Source organism: Camelus dromedarius, chromosome 28 (assembly GCF_036321535.1).
Source record: "Camelus dromedarius isolate mCamDro1 chromosome 28, mCamDro1.pat, whole genome shotgun sequence".
Taxonomy (NCBI): domain Eukaryota; kingdom Metazoa; phylum Chordata; class Mammalia; order Artiodactyla; family Camelidae; genus Camelus; species Camelus dromedarius.
Window position 1 is genome coordinate 8,113,860 of NC_087463.1, and position 27,976 is coordinate 8,141,835.

Below are 27,976 nucleotides of genomic sequence, written 5' to 3' on the forward strand. Positions count from 1 at the left end.
AGCACACCCCTGATTCCAGACGCTGCCTGTCCCACCCCCTCCCTCCAATGGGCTTCTCGTCTCCCTCCCGCCTCCCGTGCTGCCCTGTCCAGTGGTTTCTCCTTATGAACCCACTGAACCCATCTGAGAAGAGACCTTCTGTTGACCCCCACATTCCCCTCCAGAAACCACCCCATTTCTCTCTTCCCTCAGAGCCAGAATTTTCAAAAGAATTGTCTCCCTACACGGTATCTCTGGGTTGCTTCCGCCCCACCTAGCCAATAGCATGGTCCCCGTTGAGGTCACCGTGTCACCGAACCCAGAGGCCTGCTCGGTCCCCCATGCCACCATGATAGCCAGAAAACAGTATGGATGATTTGTAAGCCAGTGACAGAGGCTGCGTTCCAACAAAATTGTATTTATAGACACTGAAATTTGAATTTCCTATAATTTTTATGTGTCACAAAATATTGTTCTTTTGATTTTTTTTTTGTCAACCATTTAAAAATGTAAAGACTATTCTTAGCTCGCTGGCCCATGCTAAAGCAGGCCGAGGGTGGGATTTGGCTGCTGGACTGTGGGTTATCAACCCCTGATCCAGATCCTCGGTTCTCAGCTAGGGGCAGTTTGCCCCCTAAGGGGCATCTGGCAGTCTCTGGAGACATTTGCGACTGGAAAAGCGCTACTGGCATCTGGCGGAAGCCAGGGATTCTGCACAGCATCCTACCACGCACAGGGAGGCCCCACAGCAAAGACCTGTGTGGCCCAAATGTCAGTCGTATGTGCCTGGGAAGTCCTGGTCTAAGTGATCTCATCTGACCTCATGACTTTAAATACCATTTGGGCCACATGCTCTCAAATGTGTCTCCAGCCAGGACCACCCCTCTGACCTCCAGACCCAAATGGCCAAACCTGTTCCTCCCACTAGCTAGCCTCAATCTTGGTAGGTGAAACCACCGGCCGCCCATTTTGCTCAGGTCAGAAACTCGGGAGTTACCCTGGATTCCTCTCTTTTCCCCACTGCCCCCCACATCTAATCTGTCTGAAAATCCTGTAGCTTCAACTACCCCCCCCCCCCCGCAAATATGCAGCTCAACCTCCCTGTCTTCTCTCTCTAGGGCCACCTTACCTCTCTTCTCTCATGCCGCCATCACCTTGGACTTGGGCTGAATATAGCTCCAAACTGGTCCTCCCACTGCCTCTTTGCGCCACTTTGCTTCCTCCCAGATGAAACACCTGTTGGAAGGCAGATGGGCCACTACAGGGGGCTCGCAGAGGTGTTTCCAAGCCAATACCCATCTCGAGTGGGGTGTGCTGGGCTGCTCAGGTCTTAGGTTGAGACTCCAGACTCAGCTCCACCTGGAGAACGTCTCACCTGGGTCCTTGCACAGGCAGGCAGGTATCTCAGATGCTAGAAGAAAATTCAAAGAAATAAGATGGATTTTTGTTTATGTCCCCAGAAACTAGTCTCCTATCTTGTCATACTTTGTATAAAGTACATAGATAGATAATACGTTTGTGCATGAGTGTGTGGATCTGTAGTACAGGAACCTTCCCCGAAGGCCTGTGTTCACCTTTAAGTTCTCCTCCAAAACTTCATTTGATGGCGCCTTAACCAGAATCATGGAGAAATTGATGTCCTTTGGGATTTTCCAAAGGACAGGCAACCATAGCTTGTGGTGGGCCATGAATGGGACCCCAGACGGAGGCTCCAAAGCTTGGGTTGTTCACAGGCAAATTTCCAGGGCAGCAGCAGCCCTCAGACTTGACCTATGCGAACTCTAGACCCACATCTCCAAGCCGGGTGCATCCACCTGATACGTGCCTCTGGCCCACCCGCAGATCCCTCAAACTGCAAGTGTCCTAATGCAGCCCGCGTCCTGCTCCCCAGGCCTGCACCTCCTCCCAGGGAAGGTGCCACCATCCTTCTGGCTGTGGTGGCCAAAGACCCGAGGCCATCCCTGACTGGCCCCACTCCGTCAGTCCCCAGGGCCTGTGGGCAGCAGTTCGTACATAGTTCTTGGCTCTGGCCACCACTTTTCTCCCTCTCCATTGTGTAGGCCAAGGTCACCTTTCACCTGAATTACCCGCCCCACCCCCAGCCTTCTAACCAGACTCAGTCCCCTCTCTCTGTGTACTCCAGGCTCACAGGACCCTCAAGGGTCACTGCCTGGAATGTTCTTCCCTCTCTCCTCCTCCCACTCTTTCCCTAGCTCCTCCTTAAAAGGGTCAACTTAAAGCTCTCTCCCCCAGGAAGAGAGAGGCTTTTTCTGAGCCTCCTCTCCTAGCACAGGTGAGAATGGTCATTCCTGCCACCCACCCCGCAGCACCCTTATTTCTGTGCAAAACGAGCTTGCTTATTACTAAGAACTGCCACTGATGGAGCCTGACTTACTGTGCCCCAGATACTGTTCTAAATATGTCTCATAGATTAACTCATTTAATGTTATGCCCACTTTCCAGATGAGGAAACTGAGAGAGGTTACCTGTGCCACATAATTAGCAGGTGATGAAGTCAGGATTAGAACCCAGACAGTCCCACTAGACAGCGCCGGCTCCCATCGCTGATCTGCTTCTATAAAGTCTGTTTTCTCTACTAAACTAATTGGTGTATGAGGACAGGATGCATACTTCCTTGCTGAATGAATGAATGAATGAATGAATGAAAAATTTCTTCTATCCCTTCACACTCTTTGGAGGAGGGTACAGGACCAGCTGTGCTCCAGGCCTGTATGTATGTCGCTGGTAGGTCTGCACCCAGGGGATGGAGAGGTTCTTCTGAGTGGCTTTGCCCCAGCCAGCACATGCTTTCCTTCAAATCCAATCCGCAGGTCTTCTGAAAGGGCCAGCCTGGCACAAGGTCCTGCGTGTGAAAAAACTAGTGTAGGTAGACTCTAGACTAGACCTAGAACAGGGTAAACCAAATAGCTGTGAGTAGAGAGAGGCTTCTCCCTCCAGGGGGTTAGGGGAGGAGGTCAGGGAGGGCTTCTTGGAGGAGGGAGTCTTGCAGTCCGTCTTGAGGGATCCAGTAAACGGAGCCAAGGTGAGAGAAGGCAGGCAGCAAAAGCCGGAGGCAGATAAGGACAAGACATGTTCACAGACGTGTGAACAGATGGGTTTGGCTGGACCAGAGGTCTGAGCGGGAGGGAGAGGGATGAAGGGCCCCCGCCGTGGAAGGGGGCCAGCCAGCGCCTGAGTGTTAGGCTAAGCACTTTATCCCCTGCGGCCCAGGCAACTGGACCCAGTAAGAACGCATGGGTAATACAGGACGGGGACTCGCGTGCTCGCTCACCCAAAGAGATCATCTCAGTTTAGAAAGAGTCACCATGTTGTGAAAATTTACATTCTGCTAAGGGTAAGGCTCTAAAGCCCGACAGGCTTCCAGGTGCCAATTACATAGTCTTATCTCCAACCTTAGCCTTGGCAGCAAGAACTTCTGCTGTCCCCGGGCAGCCCGGTCTCTTTTCTCAGCCTCAGCCTGTCCGCCCCTCTGTTTGGATGGCTGCTACTCTGCATATGAATGCTGATTTTGCCTGTAGCACAGCCCTGTTTTTCTCTGCTTAACTGTCCCAGGCCCAGCTGTTTCTGCCCAGTTGGACCTCAGGTACCACCCAAACCCACCACAGAACCAGCTAAACTCCCACCCAGCTTCTGCGGTGTGGCTTCAAACTCCACCCACCACCCAGACCCAGACCCATGGAAGGCCGGCACATCGGCCTGGTAGCCAAGCAGCGGCAGGCATTTATTCTTCATACAGCAGGCCAGGATGATGCGGCCGAAGAGGCCGTGGTCTGAGCAAAGGCTCCTTCAACATTCCGTGCATGGGGTCAGAGGGAGAGGCCAGTGTGCCCCTCCCCCATCTCCTTGAGGCCCCTGGCTGGTTACTTGTGCCCTCCCCTCTTCACACACCCTGCAAAGTCTGGAGTAGGTATGAGGGACAAGAACCTTCTGAGAAGCTTCTTCCCAGGCTCAAAAAAGGTGGGTTGGCACACCCTTCCAATCACCATGCGTCCATCAGTGAGCAGCGCCGGGCCCCCGGGCTGGAGCGGCCCCAGACTCTGTGCACAGGGAGGCCTTTCCTCTGAAGCCAGTGGGTCACCCTCTGTGGCAGTGCCCCGCTCCTGGTTCCCTCTGAGACTGCAGAGAAACAGCCCCCTCTGTCTATCACTTCTTCTTTCTGATTAAATTTCTTTGTCTGGCTTCATGCAAGGAAACATCTTGCACCCCCAGGAGGCATCCCGTCTTCCGGGGGGGCCCACCATGCTCTGATGGGTTTAAACTCGGGAGAGGGCGGGAAGCGCTGGGATGTGAGAGGGAGGCCTCGCTCAGGGACCTGGGTGACTGGACAGCGGCTTGGCCACCCATGAAAGCTCACCCAGGGGAGGAAAAGACTGTTTCGCAAGCGAGGCCAGGCAGGCGCTCTGAGCTGGCCCATCGGCCCTGGCATGTGGCTGGGCCTGTTAGGAAATCCAGGAGCCGCTCTGTCTGCTTTCCAGCAGGCGCCACTTCTCTTTCCACTGCTTTGCTCAATTCACGGCGCTGGCTCCAGGGCCCGGCTGGCGGGTGGGCGGGCAGGCCGGGCACCCTCTCCCACAGGCCCGGTGCCCGGGAGTGCTGGCTCCTGCCTCGGGCCACGGTATCACCAGGGTCCCCGGGCCTGAGCTGCAGAACCACACTGATAAGGCCAGCCAGGTATCATGGCCATCTCGGGTGGGAGGGCAGGGCGACTCTCGGGGAAGGATTCCAGACTGTTTCCTTCTCAGTTGAGCTGCAACGCCCTTATCTCTTTTCCTGCCAGGCGGGACTCCCCACTAGTCACACACAAAAGAAAACCCCACCCAAGACACACAGCTCCTCACCGGCCCCAGGCCTGAAAGGGGAGGACTTGCCTCTGGTTGCATTCAGGCCACCAGGTTATCAGTCCGGGGAGCTGTTCGTTGAGCTAATATTATTATATATGTGGTCCAGAAGGGGCGGAGGGGCAGGTGGAAGAGACAAGGACATCCGAAAAATGGAACCACCGTGGAAGTTGCCTGGAAACTCTTGGCCCTGTCAATTGACTGAGATGTTTCTTGGAGGGAAAAACCACTCGGGGTGGGGGTGGGGGGACAAAAGCCAGTCTCAAGGTTCGGGGACCACTGGGATGGAGTTGGGGAGGCCGTTACGGGACTGAGTGGAGCAAGGTGGGGAGACGTGAGTAAGGATAAGCGTGCGTCGCACGGCCCCTCACTTGAGCGTCTTGCAGGCATGAGTGTTATTCCCGGTTCATAGAATACAGGGGTGCAGGAATAATCGCTGGACTACGGGAATGTAGAGAACTGAAGCCCCGGGACAGCTCGTCACTGTGAGGACAGAAAGTAGGGCCCAGGCTTTGCAGCTCCTACGTCTGTCTGTCTGTCCGGGGCTCACTGCTGCACCTCAGAAGGACGATCTGTGCCGGCACATTCAGGCTTGCTGTTGGGCCGCGCTTCCTGGAGGCAGGGGGCTGGCCCAGTTGACCCCTCAAGGTCTCGTTCCAGCCCAGCGGCTGCAGCCGATCCTACAGGCAAGTTGCTATGGGAACTATAACTTTGAATTTCCTGGCTCTGGGGCTGTGAAAATCACAACCTGAACCTTCCGTTGATGTGGGTTTCTCGATTAATTTCCTGTTTGATTGTTTACTTTAGAGAGCGGAAAATGCCTTTGCAGGCAGCTAGTTCCCTCCACCAAGGCGCTTATCACACCCTCCCCCATAAAGCCAGCAAGGTCAAGTCCAGGCCTCAGGTGGGTGGAGGTTGGGACGCGGAGGGCAAGGAGCCAAGGGAAGGGGCCAGGGGCTAGGGAGGCCCTGCTAAGAACAGATGGCAGCCTGGGCCCCCCTTCCCTGCCCTCTCCTGGTGCCGTCCAGGGGTCCCAGCCTCGTGGGCACCAGGAGAGACTTCTGAGTTCAGAGGCTGACCCAGTGAGGGGTGTCTGCCCACTGCCCTGGGCCTGAGGCTTGGCCCCCAGCCAGCCCAAACCCCTACCCTTGTCTCAGAGAGCCATGTGATGCTGAGTCACACGAAATGCAGTCATTCCTCCTTCAGAGGGGCGTCCAGAGGGTGCTGTCAGAGGGGTGATGGTCCCAGGTGCCACCCAGTGCCTCCGGGTCAGGCGCTCCTGGCCAGGCTCCCTGGGAGGAAGCTGAGCGAACAGCTGCTTTTCCATCTGCCTCTCCTTCAGCCGCTCTCCCAGGGCCCCACCACTCAAGCAGAGAGCACTGGACAGTGTGCCTGTTACCACAGTTCCATCCCATTCCGGCTCCCATCCTTGGGGAGTGGTTCGCCCTGGCAGGCCCGGGTGAGGCCAGGTGAGGACCTAGGGGCAGGTGTCCTGATCTCTTGCGGTGATAAGCACCTCTCGCTGGGAGCAGGCCTGCTGTTTCACCTTCAGAGCCCTCCTTCCCACCCCGCCCGCCGAACCCTTCAGAGATGGGCAGGGGCACTGGGGCAGCAGGTGGGATAGGCCAGGGGTGTACTGACCGGTCTAGTAGTGATGGGGATGGGGGGGGGGTCCCAGCCCCTCAGTGCCCCTTCCCTTGTCTAGATGACTGTTATGATGCAGCATCCAAATCAGAGCACTTCTGAAAGTGAAAGAAATCCTGTCACTAATTGTTTGGGGTGAACACTGGAACCATCCCAGGCAAACTGGGGTGTGTGGTCACCCCACCTTCTGCTGACCTTTCCCCAGTAGCCTTATTTGTGTGGGACTTACTCATGGGGCAGTGGTTATGGCCTTTGACTTTGGAAGCAGACCAGACCTGGGCGCCAGTGCGGCTTTGCATTACCCATGTGCTCGTGTCCACACTTCACTCTCTGTGCCTCAGTTTCCGCAGCTGTAAAATGAAAATAATTACAGTGGCATTTAACTCAGGTAAACTGGTGTACGGATAAAATGGATTTTAAAATGCGTCTAGAGTAAGCACTCCAAACGCGTAAATCAGATGCTGACTGAGGACCCAGAAGGTGTCGTTCAGCCCTCAGGAGACCCCCTCTTGGAAGGTAAAACCCTGGCGCTTCCTTGGGCTTTTTGTGTTCCCTCTTTAGGAGAGATCCACAGGCATCAGGGCAGTGAATACAGAAGACAGGCAGGGCTTCTAAAGGGAAGGACAAGGGCGTTAAGAGAGAAGCTAGGAGGCATTGGTAGCAGTCATGGCCGACGTCCCTGGTGTTTCAAACCCCGACCAACACAAGGCCCTGGGAACTCGTGCCTGCAGGGACTCTGTGAACAGAACTCACCTCCTTTCTGGGCCGCTGGCCAGGGCTTGGCCCCCAAGAGGAGCCACTGGAGCCATGGCCCCACCTCTGGCTCTGGTGTCTGCAGAAAGACTCAGTGTCTGCTCTGAGCCCCAGATTATGCTTCCACCCCCTGGGGCTGGCTGTGGAATGAAGCGGTCCCCCCTGTGACATTTACTGTGGCCACTTTGCATGGGTGATTTGCAAGCTCTGCAGGAAGGAGGCTAATTATTCCCTCCAGGGCGTCTCGTCCGCACTTAGGGTGACTGCCCGCCTGCCTTTCTTAGTTAGGAGGGCTGACGGCCAGACCACAAGGCACAAGCTTGGACTGAAGTCCAGTTCAGAACCATGAATTTCCTTCACATCTGACCATAGCTGCCATGCTGGGGCTTCTTTTAGGCTAGTGGAAAAGTGGCATTGGGGGCAAATTCCCCGATCCTGGGATGTCTGAAATGCAGGCAGGCACAGAGCAACGGTAAGTGATGAACATAAAACAGCATCCTACTTTCCCAGACAGGGTGGGCAGCATGAGCATTTACACGTGTACCTGCGTCCACAGCAGCCCGAGCACCTCTTGCCCATTTCAGAGAAGGGATGGCCCCTCTCTCTGAGGCGCATCTCTGCATGGATCCTCTCCTTTCATCACCCCTTCTGTCCTGCCTTCTGCATGCTCATTTCTCCCTCTGCTCCTCCCCCCCCCCGTACCAACCATTCTCCTCGACCCCATGCCAGTCTCGTTGTCCTAGCATCCCACCCTTCTTCCCTTCCATAAGCAAGTTCAAAACAAAACAGGAAAAAAAGAGAGAGGGAGGAAAGGAGAGTGAGAGACAGAGAAGAAAGAACAGAGGCCCCCAAAGAAAAAGAAAGAAATGTTCCACTCTTTCTGTCTCCACTTCCTCACCTTGCTCTCCTTCTCCAGCCTCACATTACCCAGGCTCCCACCTACCCTTCTCCCTGCAGGAAGTCATCATGGCAAAGGTCACCTGTGCTCTCCTAATCACCAAATCCAGGGGGCCCTGGTCATTGTTCATCTGACTTGACCTCTCTGAGCATTTGACACTGCTGACCTTGTCAACAAGAAGTGACCTTCTCTTCTTAGCACTCTCTTGGCTTCCACAACACCACTTTCCTGCTCTGCTTAGCTGTCTGACCACCCTCTTCCTCCTTTGGGGATTCCTCCTCCTCTTCCACCCTCTCGATGTTGCTGTCTCCAGGTTTGGAGCCCTTACCCTCTTCTCTTCTTATTCCGTGTCTTTCCCCAGGTCATCTCACACGTATGGTCTTGACTCACACCAGAGCACTAATAATCACAGAGAGCCCATTTCCCACTAGGCATCTTCCCTGATCATCCCCAAGGACCATGGACTCAATACTTCTAACACTGAACTCAACCACTTTTTCCAAAACCAACTCAGGAAGCCTTTCTAGTATCATTGGTGGCACCACAGTTTATTCAGTTGACCAAGCCCCAAGCCCCAAACCTGGGGGTTATCCATCTTCTCCATTGTCCTTTTCCTCACCCTTCCTTCTGCCTCCTAAACATATCTCCTCCCATTGTTCCTGCCTTCACTCAAGCCACCATGGTTTCTTACTGGTCTCCCTGCCTCCAGTTCCACCACCACCCTACCAGCTGCAGTCTACTCTCCACACTGCAAACAATATCTTCCTACTCTCCAGCTGAAGTTCTTTCCAGGGGCTCTCCAGTCCCTTAGGATAAGATCCAAAGCCAGTAGCATGGCACTTAGAGCCCTTTAGGGTGTGGCCCTTGCCTTCTGTGTCATCATCTGCTCTTTCTGTGCAGCACCATGTATTTTATTTTTTTTTATTTTTATTTTTTAAATTGAAGTACAGTCGATTACAATGTGTCAATATCTGGTGTACAGTACAATGTCCCAGTCTTGCATATACATACATATTATTTGTTTTCATACCACGGCACCATATATTTTAGCTTCTTGAAATACTTGTTACTCCCCAGTGCACCCCACTAGTTCACATCGGTTTTTGCTTTTGTGCATATGCCACGTGCTGCTGCTTATACCAAATGGCTGGCGTGTTCTTCACCACCACCATTCCATCCCGTGCTCCACCCCCATATACCTTGCCCAATCTCTCTATTTCCCCCTACTGGACTGTAAGTTACAAGTCTTATTCTTGTTAGCCCTATACTTACACAGTATTTACACATGGTAGATGTTCCATAAATGTTACCAAAAGGATGGATGGATGGACTGATGAGTGGGTGAGAGGGTTGATGGGTAGATAGAGGAGTAGATGGGTGGGTGAATATAAGGTTGGGTACATGATATGTGGGTGGATAAAAGAATGGATGGCTAAATGGATGCCTTGGTGGAAGGACAGATGCATAGATGGATAGATGGTGGCCAGTGCAGTCAAAGAATAGGTGAAATCAATTCAATTTTGTGAAGGCCCAGACTGATTATCATCACCAGTCAACAAAAGTGAGCTCCAAGAAGCAAAATAAGAATTATCCAATATGGGAGAAATTACAGTAAGTCCCCAAGAAAGAGGATGCTGACCCAGGACTTCTAAGCACCTTCTGGTTCTTCTCAGACTTGCTGTCTGGCTCATGAAGCCACTGAACTACTGAGCCTCGGTTTCTCCATCTATTAGGTAGAGACAGTAATGCCCGTGGCCTTTCCCTGTCCCCACTAGAGTGTCACGAGAATAAATGTGGTGGTACATACAAAGTGGGTCAAGATCTCCAGAAAAGATATGTGTTTATAAAGATATAATAACACCTTGCATTTGAGCTTCGCACTTTGCAAAACTCTTTCACACACATTATCTCAACTGACTCTCAGAACAATTCTAGGCAAGTATGATCCCCATTCTCAAGCGAGGAAACTGAGGTGCAGAGTGACTAGGTGACATGCCCAGGGCTACTAGCGAGTAGCAGGTCTTCTGACTCCAAACCCGCAGTGTGTTTTTGAAGACAGCCTTCTGTGGCCAGGTTATCTACTTCCTCGCCTCCCTGAAGAGACCCAAACATCATTGACCCTCTTCTTGATGATTCAAGGTCGTTAACAGGAACTGTCCTCTAGACTCAGCTGTAGAAGCTGGTCCAGGCACACCAGAGAGACCCACGGGGTGGAGGGGCCCCAACTCGAACCTGAGATGCAAGTGGCCCTGTGCATCCTCTCAACCCGGCCACCAGTCTAGACCACGTGCCACGCGTCAGGGCCATCTCCTCTGGCTCCGCCTCATTCTTCTCCCTCTCCCCTGTCTCTCCACTGTCTACACTTGTGCCCATCACTGTGGCTTCCTCGGCCACTGGAGACCCCCCACGTTCCCCTGTCGCCTCTTCTTTTTCTCTCTCTCCTCTTCCTGAGACTTTTGCTCTCGCAGTGTGCCCTGCCACTGCCCTTCTATAAGCCCAGCCAATCAGAGCTCTGGGTTTGTTCCCCCCAGCCACCCAGCCCATCACACGTGCTCTGAAATCTCACTTTTGTGCCTTTGCTTCTGCTCCCAGCCCACTGTAGACTACCTCCAAGGGAGGGAGCTCCTGCAGGCAGAGTCTGAGCTGAGCTTTTCCTGTGTCTGCACTAGGTTGCTTGGGTTTGTTCCACTGAAACCATGCTGTTGGTGAGCTGAGGTGGTCAGGCAGACTGGAAGAAGCTGTGATCTCCAGCGCTTGCTCCCCTCCCACACAGGAAAGGCAGCCCCAGTGGTCCTTCCATCAGCGCCCTCTTTCCCTCCCTGCGGGGTGGCATCCCAAGCGACCAGCTCGGCTACACCCTGGGCAAGCCTTGGACAGCGTGCCCCGGCCCTGGGGACCTGCCCCCCAGGGACTCCAAGGTGCTCCCACCAGGCTGCCTGCCTTTCTCCCTCGTTGCTGTCGGGCCTCCCACAGCCTGACTCCGAGCACCTTGGCCTCTCCCTGAGGGAGGATATGATGGGTGTGCCCACAACAAGTCTCCGGCAGAGACAATAGGACAGGAATGCATTAGCTTCCTAACAAACACTGTGTGGGCTCGCACAATTGCCTTGGATTCTCGTCCAAGAAACACATTTCGCTGTTGGAGGGTGCGGGTGGTTTGCCTGCCCCGGCCCGCCCACACCCCTTTCTCTGCCAGAGACTCTGATGAGTGGGCTGCTCCTCCTCAACTCCCCCACCGCAGGGCCTTCAACCCCCCGGTTGGCTGCCCTGCCTTCTCTGTCCATACAGCTTTTCTTCCAATGAGCGATAGCAGGGGAGAGGGACAGTCCTGTCCAGGCAGAGAAGGGCCTGCCCACCAGAGAGTGCCTCCTCCCGCCACTGCTTTTAAATCATTTTTTAATTATGGTTAAAAAAAAAAATGAGGTGGTACGGGGGTAATAGCTCAGTTGTAGAGCACATGCTTAGCATGCAAGAGGTCCTGGGTTCAATCCCCAGTACCTCCATTAAAAAAAAAAGAAGAAGGAAAAGAAAAGAAGAAAACGGGGGAAAAAAACATAAAATTGATCATTTTAACCATTTTTAAATGTACAGTTCAGTGGCATTAAGTACATTTGCATTGTTGTACAACCATCACCACCATCTTTCTCCAGAGCTTTTTCACCTTGCAAAACTGAAACTCTGTACCCATTAAATACTAACTCCCATTATTCTTCCCAGCCTCTGGCAACCACCATTGTACTTTCTGTCTCTGTGAATTTTTTCCAGGTCCCTCATACAAGTGGGATCGTACAATATTTGTCCTTTTGTGACTGGCTTATTTCACTCAATATAATGTCGTCAAGGTTCATCCACGTCGCAGCATGGGACAGGATTTCCTTCCTTTTTAAGGCTGGATAACAGTCCATCATATGCATGGACCACATTTAGTTGGTCCATTCATTCCCTGATGGACACTTGAGTTGCCTCCACCCCTCACCTACTGTGAATAATGCTGTTGTGAATGTGGGTGGACAAGGGTCTGTTCAGGTTGCCACTACTTTTTGACACTCATCTTGGAGTTGAATAAAGCCTTGTCTCCAGAAGATCCCAAGCAGAACAAGCATAAACCACAGAACCGGTCCCCCTTGGCCTACCAGCAGGGATTCATTTATCCAGCAACTAGCTGTCCTTTAGGAAAGCAGAGCCCTGAAGAAATGGAACACAAAACAGGGAAGTTTGGGCCCAGACAGAAGACAGTGGAAAGATCTTGCCCTTGGGACGCTGCCCACAAAGAGCAAGTCAAAGATGGATTCCTGGGAAGCCACTGGTCACCCGGAGGCACGGGAGCGTCTAACAGGGACCCTGAACAGGGTCTCAGGGAAGGAGCCCTGTAGAGTTGTGTCAAGCCTCCTGCTACAGCACGAGGAGCAGCAGGGTCCTCAAAGGCTGAGGGGTGCTCTCTCTGCTCTAAGGCTCCGAAGGTCTGTCCTCAAAAGCTGGCAGTGGAGACAGGCCAAGACAGTGTCTGTGGGGAGAGTGGGATGTGGTCTCCAGCACCCATTCCCTTCCGGAGCTCTGCATCCCAGCAACTGCGAGGGAAAAGTACAATGAAGCCTCCCGTCCTCCCCCACTTCCTTGAGAAAACTCAGCAGGCCGTTGGCGAGAGGGACTATCACACGATGTGATTCTTGGCTTAACGCAGACTTTCCCAAACAGCCGAGTGAAAGATAAGGCTGGAGGGAGGCTCTGGGGTGAAAGCTTGCCCGTAGCTCTGCTTAAGAGCACCCCCACCCCCGCCAAGCCTGTCCCCTGCCCTGGTAGCCGGGATCCAGGGCCCCCAAGGGGCAAGCAGGCCTGGACAGGGGAGGATGTCGTCCAGCCACAAAGATGCAAGGAGGAAAGAAAGGACAGAGAGCCCTGGACCTGCTCTGCCATTCTGAGCCGTCACCCGGGAGCAGGTGGAGGGCAGGTGGGCCTCGGGCTGTAGAAGCAAAGAGGAGACACTTGCTAATCCCGGCCAAGCGCTCTGCTGGCAGGAATACGGAGGCCCCACGAGCCTTTCCAGACAGAAGTCGGAGGGCCCCTCGGAGGGAGAATCAGCCACATTTCAGAGCTGCTAGTGCTCGTGACAGCCCTGGCTTTTCATGTTGCTGGTCATCAGGTTACCTCACTTGTCCCTAAGCCTCGGATCCCCGGAGAAGCTGATCTCAGGCCAGAACATGACCCCAGGTTCCTCTCAAGTCACCGTGACAGGCATCACTGAGCACCTACTGTGTGTCAGCCGCCACGCGAGGTGCATCCAGGGAGGACTCCCTTCCTCCTTCCCGCGAGCTCCCTATTCTGCCTGCTCCCCTCTTCCCCACCGGCTGCCACCACCCACTCCATCTCTAGAAGCTCCCTTCCCACCAGACACCCCACTTTCCCCCCTTCTTGAGATTTCTACCAACCATTTTTATTTTAAGGATTTTCTTCCTGCTAAGCACTATGGGAAACCTATGCGGGAACGAAGTCACCGTCAGAAAGAAGTTCCAGCAAATCTTACAGAGTTCTCTTCATATTAGTCCCCATGTTCCCTGCCGAGTAAATGGGGCTAGGCCCACCTTGCCCCCATCTCCGTGCCACCCCAGACAGTCACGGGACCCTCCGAGGCCTGGAACCAGCCCCTCCCAGAGCAGCCTGGGTTGGATGCTGCAGCACACGACTCGGGTATGCCAGCTGCAAAGTGAGTCACCTCCCCCAAGCTTTTTCCAGAACCTGCTTCCCGGTCTTTACTTTGGCCTGCTGGGTTTTCTAGATGAGGGAGGCCCTTCCTTATATGTCCTCCAGGACCCCTCCAGACACTGACTCAGTAGAAGTTTCCCTTGGCCCTCTTTGAGGGTCTGCAGCCCTGGGAGGCAAGAGAACTCCAGAGCCGACACAGGTGTGGAGGGGAGGGGCAGCTGCGTGCTGCAGTGTATTCCTCTGTGTGGATGGATCCTCATTATTTAACCAGTGTCCTGTTGGTGGCCGTTCAAGCTATTTGCAATAGTGCAGCAAAAACCTCACATCCGTGTCATGGTGCTTGCGAGGGAGGGTGGGGGGGCGGCGGGCATGGGGAGTATAAATTCCCAGCAGTGGTCTCACTGGGTCAGAGGGGCTTGATAGTTATCACCAAGTTGCCACCTAGAGAGTTATACCAACTTCTGTTTCCACAAGCACTGTACGTTTGCAGACACATCGATTATGATTTTGCACCATGTACACTCTGGCAAGCTGTGGGGGGTGGAGGGGGCTGGTATCCACAGCTTGCTCACTCTCGCCTTTTCAAGTGCGTGCAGGGGGCTGAGCTGGCGAGGGGCTGCCTTATGGGGCGAGGCCCTCCCCACTTGCGGACTCTCCCAGCTGGGTGGGTCTTCTCCCAGCCGCTCAAGGCGTATTTGTTAAATACTTCCTGGTGCTTGCTGTGTGCCAGTTGTGGTGCAGGGCGCCGGGGAGAGCCCTGGCCAGAACAGAGGCCCTGCCCTCCTGGACCTTGCCTTCTAGCCTGTCAGACAGACAACAGGCAAACAGGTAGATCATATATCAGGGGTGAGAGATGCTATGGAGAGGAGTGAGCCAGGAGCTGAACGGTGGGATCACTTACACGCGGGCTGCTCGGGGAAGCCACGGTGTATGGGGTGATATTGGAGCAGAGCCCTGAATTACAGTGAGGAAGGAAAGTCTGCAGACCCCGTGGTGGCTGAGAACTCCCCAGTGACAAGCGCCCAAAGGCTCGGAGGCAGAAGTGTGTTGGTGGGCAGAGCGTGCACACCCACACCTGACACTGCGTTGCCGGCAATGTCACCTTCCCTGGATTGTCCCCTGCTCTCCGCCAGCTCATCATTCGAGCAGCTTGAGGCCAACCTCTGCTCCTTTATCCCAGAATGATTTCTTTTCTGCATGTCTGCTGTGAGACCAGTATTCGGCCCAGTTCTTTTTGGTTTTTTAATTGAAGTACAGTTGATTTACAATGTTGTGTTAGTTTTTGGTATACAGCATAGTGATTCAGTTACGTGTACACACACACACACACACACACACATTCTATTTCATATTCTTTTGCGTTATGGTTTACTACAGGATATTGAATATAGTTCCCTGAGCTATACAGTAGGACCTTGTTATCTTTTTTATATATAGTAATATATATATATATACATACATATACATATATATATATATATATATGTATATAAAATTTTATGTATATCTATTATATATATAGTACCAAACTCCCAACTTATCCCTCCCCACCTTCCCCCTTTGGTAACCGTAAGTTTGTTTTCTATGTCTGTGAGACTGTTTCTGTTTTGTAAATAAGTTTGTTTGTGTCCTTTTTTTAGATTCCACATATAAGTGACATCATATGGTATTTGTCTTTGTCTGACTTACTTCACTTAGTATGTTAATCTCTAGATCCATCCATCTTATTGCAAATGGCATTATCTCACTCTTTTTATGACTGAGTAATATTCCATTGTAAATATACACCACAGCTTCTTTATCCAGTCATCTGTCGATGGACATTTAGGTTGCTTACATGTCTTGGCTATTGTAAATAGTGCTGCTATGAACATTGGGGTGCATGGTATTTTCAAATTAAAGTTTCCTCCAGATACATGCCCAGGAGTGGGACTGCTGGATTGTATGGTAATTAAGTCTATTTTTAGTTTTTTAAGGAATCTCCATACTGTTTTCCGTAGTGGCTGCACCAAATTACATTCCCACCAACAGTGTAGGAAGGTTCTCTTCTCTCCACATTGGCCGGATTCTGACAGATGTACAAAGAGGAAGGGGGTCTGGTCCCTGAGAATGTCTCTGGTCAATGCAGCCTACACTGACCTGTCCCCTGGACTCTTTTGACACTGAGTAAATGCATCTTCACCCCCCTGAAAGGGACTGCTTGTGGCTCCTGCTGTGGGAGGCCTGGGCTGGGGGTGGATGCATGGTGACAGAAGGGGACAGGTAAGGAGGGTGTGCGGAATTTGGATTTCGAGGCTGCAGGGGGAACAGTCCATGGGGTTGTATGTGGGTTCACCTCTCCTTGAACACGTCACGCTCAGGTCAGAAACCTTGACTCTAGTTCTCCGTCAGTGGGAGAGGAAGCTGACCCTGAAAATGCCTTCCTCTTGTGCTCTCTTCTTATCCTCCACCCTTCCTTTAAAACAAAAAACAAAAACAACGCATAAATCATATTGACCCACATTTAGCAAATCCCTGCTGCTGGCGGGGCCGTGCTATGTGTTAAAGGGCAGCAGAGATGAATGCCACACCGCCCTGCCTTCAGGAAGCCGCAGTTCACGCCGGAAACTATCTTCCCACTTGCATGGGATGCCGAGCGGCAGGACAGCCAGGGGGTGCTTGGGAGTGAAAGGCAGGAGGGGCACCGTGGGCCGGGGGTGATCCAGAAGTCTCCAAGGAAAGCTGGGCCTTGAAGGTTGGAAAAGTGTGGAGGGCTGAGACGGAGAGCTCCAGCAGACAGAAAAATTACTTGGAGCGGGTAATCTGATGGATATGATGGTCAGCTTGGCGGGGGATGGGGTAGAGACAGAACTGAGATGTATTTTGGGGTTGGGAGAAGAAGCATCAGCAGCAAAGGACCAGGAAAAGATGTGGTCTGTGCGGTTTGTGGGGAGCAGGATGGTCGAGTTTCTCTGAAGCTGTGCCTGGAGAGAATTTTTACTGGGGGCTCAAGAAAAACTTGGGGGAAAAAGGCAGAAAGTAACAAATATTGGTGAGGATGTGGAAAAATCAGAACCCTCAGACACTGCCGGAGGGAATGGAAAATGTTGCAGCCACTGTAGAAAACACTTTGTCAGGCCCTCAAAAAATCTCAGCGTAGAGTCACCCCGTGACCCAGCAGTGCCACTCCTAGGTGTGTACCCAAGAGAGGGGAAAACTCGTGTCCACGTAAAAGCTCATACACAAATGTTCATAGCTGCATTGTCACACAGCGGAATGTCACTCTTCCATGAAAAGCAGCGAAGAACATGTGCATTCTACAGCATGGATGGACTTCCAAAACAGGATGTTAAGTGGAAGAAGCCGTTCACAGAAGACCACGTGCTATATGATTCCATTTGATAAAATGTTCAGGATAGATTAAATTTATAGAGCTTAAGGGCGGTGGGGGTTGTCAGGGGGTGGGGAAAGGGGACTGACTGCTAATGGATATGGGTTTCTCTGGGGGCCATGAAAATGTTCTAGAATTAGTGGTGATGGTGGCACAATCTTGTGAATCTACTAAACGTCACTGAACTGTATGCTAAAAATGGTGAACTTGATGTTACGTGAATTATATCTCATTTTAAAAGAGGTGGGGAGGGGGAGGGTATAGCTCAGTGGTAGGGTCCAGGCTTAGCATTCACGAGGTCCTGGGTTCAATCCCCAGTACCTCCATTAAAATAAATTAATTAATAAACCTAATTTACACACAGCCCCTCACTTAAAAAAAAAAAAAAAAAGACGGAGAGAGAGATTGAGAGAATGAAATGAGACGAGGTGCGAAGCCTGGGCAGGGGTGCCCAGCCCCAGCGCTGAGCAGCCTGGCCCTGGCCTTGGTCAGGAAGCAGTTTCGGCCTCTGGGTATGTCAACGCAGCCATGGTTTTGCAGGCTCACAAAGCTGGGCCCATGGAGAAGAGTGCTTTGATCTCTGGAAGTCCTCGCTGCAGCCAGGGCCCAGGAGCACTGCGACCAGGGCTGAGCCCCTCTCAGTAATCAGGAAGTCTTTACACTCATTTCATGTTTGCTGACCAGCTGTTCACAGCCGATGATCCCAGCATACTTGCTGCCTCCTTCAAACCCACCTGCAGCCTCACTCTGCCATGGCCTGTAGTCGCCGCCTTCTGACCTGGCCAGGGTGCCCATTCTCCGTGACCACAGAGGTCCTCCAGCTGCTCAGATCCCATCCAAGACATCACTGCTTCCTGGTGCAGGGTTCCTGCTGCCCTCCGACCTTCGCGGGCTGTCTCTCTGACCTGCCCCTTGCTCGTTACCGGCTTTAGGGGGCTGGGAGCTCTGCCCGCCGCCCCCTGCCCCACCCCCGCTAAGTGAAGTTCTCTGCCCTTCTCTTCCACAGCTCTTGCAATCTCAGGATGTGAAGGAAGATGCCGTCCTGTGCTGCTCAATGGAGGTAAGCAGTGCGGCTCGGACACCTCCCCCCTCAGACCCTGTGTCCCTCTCGCCTTAACAGCTATGGGGACAGAAGGACAGTTGGAGGCGTCCACAAGTCCCAGGCAAGGATGTATCGAGCTGGGCTGTGGGGTATGGCTTCCTGAGTGCACATGGACTTCTGCTGGAGGTGACAGAACTGCTGGTCCTCTGGAGGGAAGGATGGAGTGCTGGCATCGTCCACTTTCCCTCTGCCCCCTGCCAGACCCCCTCCCCCTTGCCCAGGCACACCATACAAATGACTTACAAGATTCCAGGTGATGCCTCACCCCCAAATATTTCCCTTGTCTTTGGTGATGTGGGGTTTGGGGGTAGATGCTGAGGCTGGAATCCCCAAGGCTGGCACTGTCCACTTGGAAGCAGCCCCCTTGGGAGGGCCCCCTCCTTTTCCCAAGGTGCAGCTGCTGCTCTCCAGGCCCTTCCTTCAGACACCTGGCTCTGGCCCAGTCCCAGGGGCAAAGCTGTGCCCTCAAGAAGCAGCCCAGGGACATTCAGAGGGGAGGGCGGTAAGGAGATGGGCTTCAAGGGCCCCCCCCCACCGGGCATGCGCACACCTCTCCGGTGGCCTGTGCCTGGCCTCCAAGGCCACTTCCAAGGAGCTCGGATGTCAGAGTGCCGGGAGCCCAGACAGCAGCCTCACATCTATGGGATGTGAGGTCACCCCCTCCATGGGGCTTCAGGTGGCAGAGATAGGAGAGGAGGAGAAAGCATGGTCTCTGCCTCCAGACAGCTTTTGGTCTGGCTAGGGACAGAGATCTCTCTCACACGCACACACACACACACACTCGCACACGCACACACAGAGTGGATGGGACAGTGTAGAGAGTAAATAGGGATACAGAGCATGCATCCCTGAGGAATTAGGAGAGAGAGGTCAGGGTGGCCCTGAGGGGTTAAGGAGGCTTTTGTGAAGAGGGCAGAGCCTAGAAAAATGGGTGGGCTGAGGGTGGGGGTGGGGCAGAGACGGGGACCCAGATCACAGGGAGAGGAGCTGCAGGGGCTGCTGGCTGAGGGTGCCCTCAGCCAGAAGATCGGGGCTCCTCCTCCCCGTGGGGGCTTTTCAAGGTGAGCAGGGGCCTCTCTTGGGGGCAGGCCCTCTGGCTGGCCTTCTGCCCCAGTTCATATATCTCTCCTCCCCTTTGTATCACAAGTGTGGGCAGGGGTCAGTTCTGGGCTGGGGAGGTGGGATTGAGGGCAGGGGAGAAGGGAAGAGAGGAATAGGAGACCTCACCCCTGCTCTCGGGTTCCTCATGGACACATGCAGGCAACAATGACTAAGCTTGCTCCCGAGAGACATCCTAGCAAGTGAAAATTAACACCATGCCACCTGATCACCTTTGAAGGAAGCTGGTCACACAGCCATTGAGCTTGTGGGTGGTAGTCAAGGAAGGCTTCCTGTAGGAGGGGAGGCAAGTGGATAAAGGGAGAAGCGGCATGTTCCTGGTGAAGACTCTTTTCAGCCCTGGGCAATGGGTGATATTCTGGTCCCTCTTATTCCTCCAGCATATTGGGTGTTAAATGTGGGCTCTCAAATCAGCTCTTTCCACCCTTTCCTCTTCCTGTCCTGCCCCCCACCCCAACCCCCGTGGCCCAGGCCTGCACATTCCTAAAGTAGCCCAGCTATTTCCCATTGCTGCCCCCAGCCCCCCAACCAAGGTGGGTCTGGAGCCCTTTCGGGGCCCCACTCACATCCTAACCTCACTTCTCTGCCCGCAGCTGCAGAGCACAGGCCGGCTGCTGGAGGAGCAGTTGCCCGAGATGATGGCCGAGCTCCTGGCCAGTGCCCGTGACAAGATGCTGTGCCCCTCGGAGTCGATGCTGACACGGTCCCTGCTCCTGGAGGTCATCGAGCTCCACGCCAACAGCTGGAACCCTCTGACGCCCCCCATCACGCAGTACTACAACAGAACCATCCAGAAACTGACAGCCTGACAGCCAGGGTGCCTGGCGGGCGGCCCGCGGGCAGCTGGGGCCCTGGTGCACAGGGCCAGATGGACAGGCGGGAGGACAGGGGTGGCCCTGGTGGGAGAAAGAAATGGGGAGGAAGGCGAGCAGAGCCGGCGGCCAGTCCAGAGCCAGACTGGGCAGGGATCAAATCCCTAGGAGGAGCGCCCCCAATCCGAGCCCCCAGCCCGAGCATGCGGCAGCTCACACCACACCAGTAAGGGAAGCATGTTTCTTCTTCATGGTGGCCGGGTCCTCCCCCTCCTCACTCCCGCTCCTCCCACCTCCTCCCATCCAACGCGTCCCCTGCCGGGCTGTGTGCGAGGGGTTCATCTCTGTGACTCCTCAGAGGCCTTGGCAGCCCGCACGCCGGGGTACAGCGTGGGTCAGAAAAGACCTCAGAAGGCTGAAAAAGTGGGTCGGAGACGGGCTTGCATTGTTCCCGCAGGCTGTCAGCCGCAGTCGCCAACTGGCAGCAGGCGACGTGTAGCAGATGTCCGGGAGGACAAAGGCAGGCACGGTCCCCGCCAGCCGCCTGTAATTGACGGCCTTTGTCCACACGGGCCGAGCCTGGGACAGAGGCGTCCTCCTCTAACCTTCACGCTCCACCCTCCTAACTCCCAATCCCCTTCCTTTAGCCCCCAAGCTTCAGGCCCAGGGAGCCGGGAGCCGGGAGAGGAGATGGAGTTCGCGTTCTACTTGCACTCTTTTGTTTAATTGTGTTTTATTTTTTTCAAAAGTCAGCTGCTTTGAAGTCTCCTCTTTCAATGAAAAGGGCCGGCGAGGTGATCACACAGTCAGCACCGCAAAGACCCCCTGATTAGTGAGAGATCAAACCCGGCCCCCTCTGGAAGGAGTCTAGCCACAGACAGCTTGCCAGTAGCCAATTAGGGTAATTGGAAACTTCTGCCCCGGCAGGGGTCCCCGCTGGAACCCTGTGCTCCTTAGCCCCTGGCTTCCAGTACCTCTCTGCTCTCTCATTCCGGCTTTGCTCCCTCAAAGGGCTGATGCTGTCACCGCTGGGAGAGCATTAAACCCATCCTGGCCCGGGGCCTCGCGATGAATGAGGCTGGCAAATTAAAACCAAAACACTAGGTGATGCTTCACCACTGCACACAGACTTGTCCCAAGCTCTTCCTGGGGGGAGACTGGGGGTGGGGGGGCTGCCTGGCTCCCCAGGACTTAGCATTGAGCTAAATGGTCTGTGTTGGTGTCCTAGCCCAGCCCCCCCACAGCCACAGTCTGTGCCCCAGGAGGGCTCTGGGCACTGCAGCCCCAGGGCTGCCAGGAAAGGGTACATTTATTGAGTCATGAGCAGGACCGTCAGGGGACCCAGCAAGCAACGAGGGTGGTGGGGGGTGGAGACAAGGCTGGGGATTCTTGCAGGGGGTGCCACGTCCTGGGAGCAGACCCTTCTCTGATGGCTAGAGAGGAGGGTGCAAATCCGGCCCTGGGGGCTGACTTTGGGTTGTCACGGGCATCTGCACAGCCCATCCCCTAGTCTGGAGCCCACATTTCGATGAGCCCCTGGAAAGCAACCTCAGAGCCCAGCAGCTTCCTCATGTGCTCCTTTGTTGAGGCCAGTCCCTCCCTGGGCCACCTTGGAGGCCCCTGGCTGCCTGGTCCAGTCAGGCTGGAGGAAATTTCCTTTTGTTGACTCAAGTCTGGGAAAGCAGGCAGCTGGGGTGGGGAGAAGCTTCCTCGGCACTCCTTGGGTTTCCTCATCAGCTGCCACCTGCCTGCCAGCCCCAGGATGGGAGCCTGTGCCAGTCCCCAAAAAGCCTGTTGGAGACGAGGCATGGGGGCGCAGCTGTACCTGGAACGCGTCGGTAGCCTCTACCATGGGGCCTGTGCTGCCCCGGGCCTCTGCCTGCCCCCTCCCCAGCCCCTTCCTCCGAGCTCTCTCCAACTTCTCCTTCCTGCCTTTTCCACCTCGGCCTGCACCTTTAGCTCAGCCTGGGGCCCAAGGACACCAGAGGTACCACAGGAGGCCTTGAGGGAAGAGCCAGGTGGATGTTAGTGTGCTTGGAGAGCACACCAGGGAAATCATAGTCCAGAAGAGTGAGGCAGCCCAGCCCCAGCCGGGCAAGCAGCTGCTCCCTGGCAGCCCTCAGAGAGCCGTACGTGGACGGGAATGGGCCCTGCTTCCCTCACATGGTGTGTTTGTGTGCGTGTGTGTGTGTGCATGTGTGTGCGTGAGCATCTATCGAGAACGAAGTAGGGCCGTGGAAGAAGAAAGAGGCCTAGGAGTGAGGGAGCCAGTGGAGGAGGCAGGGGAGTGGGACTCAGAGAGCTAGCTTCACAAAGGGGCCCCAGACACCACGCACTCGGGGGGGCTGACGCTCCCTGGAAGGCCAAGCAAGGAGCATCACTAGCACTGGGAGGGGGCCTAGTGCCCTTCCTCCTGACAGCCTTCCTCGGTGGTCTTGCCTCAAGGCTAACCCCTCCTTGACTGTTAGGACCAGAGCGGGAAGAAGTGAGATATAAATATGTATACATATATAAATATATTTTTAATTACGCGTCGTGTCACCGTGGCTCCTGACATATGGTTTATCCCATTGCTTGAAAGCGCTTCCTGGCCAATCTGAATAACAATTTAAGCTGTTTTTCTAAATGCAGGTTGCTGCTACTTTTTCAGACATGGACGGAAAACGTTTAAAAAAAATTTTTTTTTTAAAGGAAATAACAGTAAAGCCTAAAGTCTGAGACTCTGAGGCAGCTTCCCACGGGAGACGACTCAGACAGGAACTGGGGGACAGATGTGGGTGCCCCCAGACCCCTGCTGCCTCTCCCGGCTAGGCCCCCCGCTTAGTGAGGGCGGCTGTATCCAAGCTGACCTCTGAATGTATTTGATGGGAGGCTAAACTGGGTATTGCATTTCTAAGGCTTGCGCTGTTTCCCCACTCGCTGGTGGCTTCCTTGGCACACTGAGGAGGCCAAGTCCAGCCATCCGTGTGGAGCCTGTCTCGGTCTCTCCTCCTCCCCGTCAAGACCAGGTAGTCACTGTTTCCCTCCCAGGCAGCCGGCCTGCTCGCCACAGTCCTGCTCCCTGGCCTCGTGACTTTGCCTAAGCTCGGGGACCGCAGCCCCAAGAAGGCCCCCCCTGGACAAGGCGGGAGCCCCACCCAGCATCCTCCACGGGAGTGTGCACCCCCAAACCCACTTTCGTCTGCTCGTCCTTCCTTAACCAGTCTGTACACCTTTACAGTTTGGGGATTGTCCTGTCCATCCATGTAAATGTAAATGTTAGCTGAGTCGGTATTTATTCTGATTTTTATTTTATTTTATTTTCTCTGAGGGAGGGGGAGGGGGGTGTGGGAAATGTACCACTGATCACGCCCTGGGCAGCTGCAAGGGCGGGGGCCCAGACGGCCGGGCCGCCACAGGAGCAGCCCCGCGGGGCCGCCCAGACGCCAAGTCCCCATCTCTTATCTGGCATCAGAAGCTGGCCAGTGTTCCTCGTCCGACAGACTCTCCAGCCTGGCCTGCCCGTGGAGCCCTCTCCCTCAGCTGCCGGCGCTCTGTTGGGAAACCTCAGGCTGGGCCTTTGAGGACACAGATCAGAGAGAAGGCAACTTTCCTCTGCTCGGGACACTTGCACAGAAGGGCTGCCTGCCTGGCCCGAGCCAGCTGGGAGCCTGGCCACGGGTCCTACCTCCCCAGAGCAGGGGCCTGGGGCTTCCCGCCAAAGCTGCAGCGGAATCCTGCTCACTCAACCGCCTTCCTTCCCTCAGTATGTCCTGCTTTCCAGCTGAACCCAAACTACAAGTGGGTTTAAAAAATAAACCACACCAAAAAGAAAAATACCCTGAATCTGTGTTCTTTGTGATTTTGGCAAAGGGAATCTTTCCCAAAGGCTTTTGTGCCTCAGCAGGTGCGGGCAGGAACCTCGGAGGAGCCCCTGCCCAGGTGATGAGCTGATGAGATTCCCCACAGCGGGGCCGGAGCAGGGGCCTGGGGCCTGGGAAAGACGGGGAGGGGCGGTCCAGGAGAATGTGCGTGAAGGAGACATATGTCCCTCCCCTAAGCTGGGGAATTCGGCCTGTCCAAGATGGGAAGGTTAAGCCAGTTTTGCACAAAATGACTTTTCCACTAAAGATTTGGTTTGCCGCACGTTTAACCACCCCATTCCCAAAACTGCCCCTTCCATGAAAAAGTCACTGTGGCATTTGGCAATGACTCATTCTAAGAAGACTGAGACCTGGGCCTAGCAGCTTTTAAAATTCAGCAGCAAGTGGCTGTCCAGTCCCTGTGGGTCAAATCAGTCTTTCATAAAAGGGACCCAAAGAGCCCCAGTGATTTATTTTCCTGTGATGACATGTTCCTTGTTTTGCACAATTCCTTCCACGGCAAGACATTAGGGACACCGCCTCTTGGTAACAGATCCCCTTTGGGAGTCTTTCTGGATAGAACTTGCCAGGCTTTCGGCTGCTCAGGACAGTGACCAGCACATCCACCCCTTCATATATCCCTACTCTGGCCAAGATGGCAGCCGGGCCAGCCCAGGAGCCCTGGGGAGGCTGGTCCCTGCCCATTACTGAGTCACAGGACACAGACTGGCAGAGGGAGATAACATTTTAATTAAACCACTGACATTTGTCAAGCCGAAGTGTTTTACAGAAATGCAAAGGGGTAGAAGCAGAAAGCACAGGTCAAAATGAAAGTTACTGGATGGCGGGAGAGACGGCAGGGAAGGAGAAATTTTATCAAACATTTTTCACCAAAAGGGAGAGGAGATGTTTCTGGGTGATTTAGCTCTGGTGCCAGAAGATTCTAAATGACTGAAAACTGTGAAACACATGCTCCAAAAAATAAAGGTTTCAATTCTGCATTTCACCACCGTCTCTGCTGACATGGGTTATGTGTCCTGCTGAGAGTGAGTTTCATTTGTACTGGGGTCTGAAGGAGGGAGAGACAGAAGACTATTCTGGGTGAACAAACTAGAACACACACACACACACACACACACACACACACACACCCTTGACCTCTAGCTGAGAGGGAAAGTGGTCATGTGTGAGCATCGAAGGTCTCTGTTCCCACAGTCCCTTCAGGGCTGCCCGCACACCGTCTCAGGTGGTTCAGCGAAGCCAGCAGATGAGCACTGTTGATTCCTATCTTACAGAGGAGAAAATGAAGTCTCAGAGAGGTGCCACGACTGACCCAGAGCCAAAGGCCGGTCCGTGGAAGAGCCAGGGGCTGACATGAGAGCCGGGTGCCCCTTCCTCCAGCCCAGAGAGCCAGCGTGTCCTCCGCGGCCTCTCGGCTCTGACCGCTGTAAACACGGCCCCAGGGAGCCGGCCCGTCTCACCAGCCAGACAGAAGGAGCAGCCAGCTGCCCTCTGAGGCAGCCATGGCAGGCTACACGGTCTTCCCTCTGCATCGACAGAAAAGAGGAGCGTGATGAAACACCCTAAATCAAAGGCTCTCGGAGGGGTGGGGAGGAAGGGGTGCCATGTTGCCAAGTCTGGTGCTGCTCTGTAAAAGGATCTGCTGTAACTTGTGCAGACTGGTCGGACTTCCTCCACGCCAGTGGTCCTCAAGGTGGGCAGAAGGTGAGGGAGACCATCCCGGGGGGCATATCAAGAGGTGGGCCAAGATCAGAATTGCCTGGGAAATTTTTCAAACTATGTGCTGAGAGAGGACACACAGAGACACCAAGGTTTTCGGAATTCTGGTGTTAGGGAGCCCCTCTTCTTACTGGGGGGTACACATGGGCTACACCCTCTGGGGGGTGTGAGAGAGGATGCGTGAGCCCCCACCCCCACTCCAGGAACCTAGCACATGATGACCACAGAGCACAGTCTCAGGAATGCAGAGGTAACATGCAGGGACAGCGGACCACGTCGCTGCGCTCCTCATCTCAATTTGCAATATCAGGACCTGTCACCCGAGCTGAGGGGAGGCTGGCCAGCACATCTGCCATGGGGGAAGGGGCTCCGGGACAGTACTTGACTGTGGACAGAGTACTTACTTGGACCCTGGGCCCTGTTTTGACTCTCACGGGCCCTAGGCCCTTGTATGCCTTCATAGGCTCTTCTCCTTAACATAACATAAAAACTGTGCCTTATGACAATATTGATATAAAGACAAATACATTACTATTCCTTATTAAAACATTTTTTTCAACCTAAAAGTTCATGCCTTCATTCTGATTTTAAAAGAGCTGAAAACATTTTAAGGGCCCCTAAAAGCATTGCGGACCCCGCACTGTGCCTGGCGCATCCGTCCGTCCTGCGTGGACATCTCATCTGAGCCAGAAATCTCACCTTCCCCCACTGCCCACCTGGTTTCAGCACGAGCCCTGGCAGAGGAGGGTGGGCAGGGGTGGCCCAGAGGGCCGCTTACCCTGCCATCTTCCCAGGAAGCAGTTGGCCGATTTTAGAAGCGGAAGCAGTAGCTGCTTCTGCCCCAGACTGGCTACCAGCCAGGCAGCCCGGGGTGTGAGGCCAGCAGCTGTGTTTGCCTGGCCAAGAAGACTCTGGCCCAGAGAGCCCAGCCCAGCACACAGTGCCGGCTCCTTCCCCGAGCTGCTCACACACATTCCCTGGTCACAGTCTCACCAGAGGAAGGAAGTAAACACAAGTCTTACACCCATTTTACATCTGGGGAAACATGTTCAGAGAACCATGGCATCTGCTTGAGCGGTGCTCCATACTTTTCAAATATATGATGCTGTTTGAGTTTCACTATCGCCCTGGCAGGTGACAGACAGTTTTTACTCAATTTTTCTTTCCTTTTTTTTTTTTTTTTTTTTTTTTTTTGCTGGGGGATGGGACTAAGTAATTCGGTTTATTTATTTATTTATGTTTAAATGGAGGCGCTGGGGATTGAACGCAGGACATTGTGCATGCTAAGCACTCACTCTACCACTGAGCTCTACCCTCCCCTCCTTTTTCACTCAGTTTTAAAGACAGAAGAAACAGGCTCAGGGAAGCAGTGGCAAACCCATGTTGTGTGACCAGCAGGCACAAGGGCCAGGCCTCAAATTGCTGCCTTCTTAGTCCTAAGAGGGACCTGGTGGGCATGCATGGGGATCAGGCTGAGGACCCAGATTCCTGGCCTCCAGTTCCTGGGGGCCTGAGTCCCCTCACCCCACAGTGTCCCCCAGCTCTAATCAGCCCCACGGCTCCCAGGGACAAGCTGGGGCTCAGGTTAGGGCTCTTGGCCCCCATGGTGACCGAGCAGAAGGTACAGGGACACAGCCCTCAAAGGTACACAAATGGGTGGGAGAGAGGCTCGCGACCTGGTGTGTAACCAGTCCTTTTCTTGTTTAGCCAGGGCCAGGAGCAGGCTCCGCCATGGGCTGGGCTCCAAGGAGGAGAAGGACCAGGGCTGGGGGAGGGGTGGGAACGCCCGAGGCACGTGGCAGGGGGAGAAAGAGCACTTGGGGTCTGTGTCCATGAACTATGCCCTGCATCTCTGCACCTAACTGTGTGACTGCCAAGCTTACACAGGCAGCTGCGGGGCTTACAACATGGGTGTTCACTGCTCTTGTTTACAGATCTGCAGATGGGTTGGGGTTTGGATGATCTCATCTGGATAGCAGGGGACCACAGCCCAGTCTCCTGCCCACGGACAGTGGTTGGAGTTACAAGCACACGCCTCCTCCAAGAAGTTCTCCGTGACTGCTTCCCCAGTTGGGGTTACAGGTGCCCCCTCCGGTTCCCGCAGCTCCCACAGATGCTTCTCCCATGGCCTAGCTCACTGTATGTGACCATAGGTGTG

At 54.1% G+C, this 27,976-nt stretch overlaps 1 protein-coding gene across 7 annotated transcripts in view; it reads left to right on the top strand.

Moving 5' to 3' along the window:
- Nucleotides 1-20,372, top strand: part of CTIF (cap binding complex dependent translation initiation factor) — a 282,841-nt gene extending 262,469 nt beyond the window's left edge. For all 7 annotated transcript variants that reach the window (XM_031441944.2, XM_031441948.2, XM_031441951.2 and 4 more), the window contains 2 exons: nt 18,210-18,263; nt 20,018-20,372. In XM_031441944.2, the coding sequence (XP_031297804.1) occupies nt 18,210-18,263; nt 20,018-20,233 (270 nt within the window). In that variant the 3' untranslated portion in view covers nt 20,234-20,372. The remainder of the gene's footprint in view (nt 1-18,209; nt 18,264-20,017) is intronic.
- Nucleotides 20,373-27,976: the final 7,604 nt, after the last annotated feature.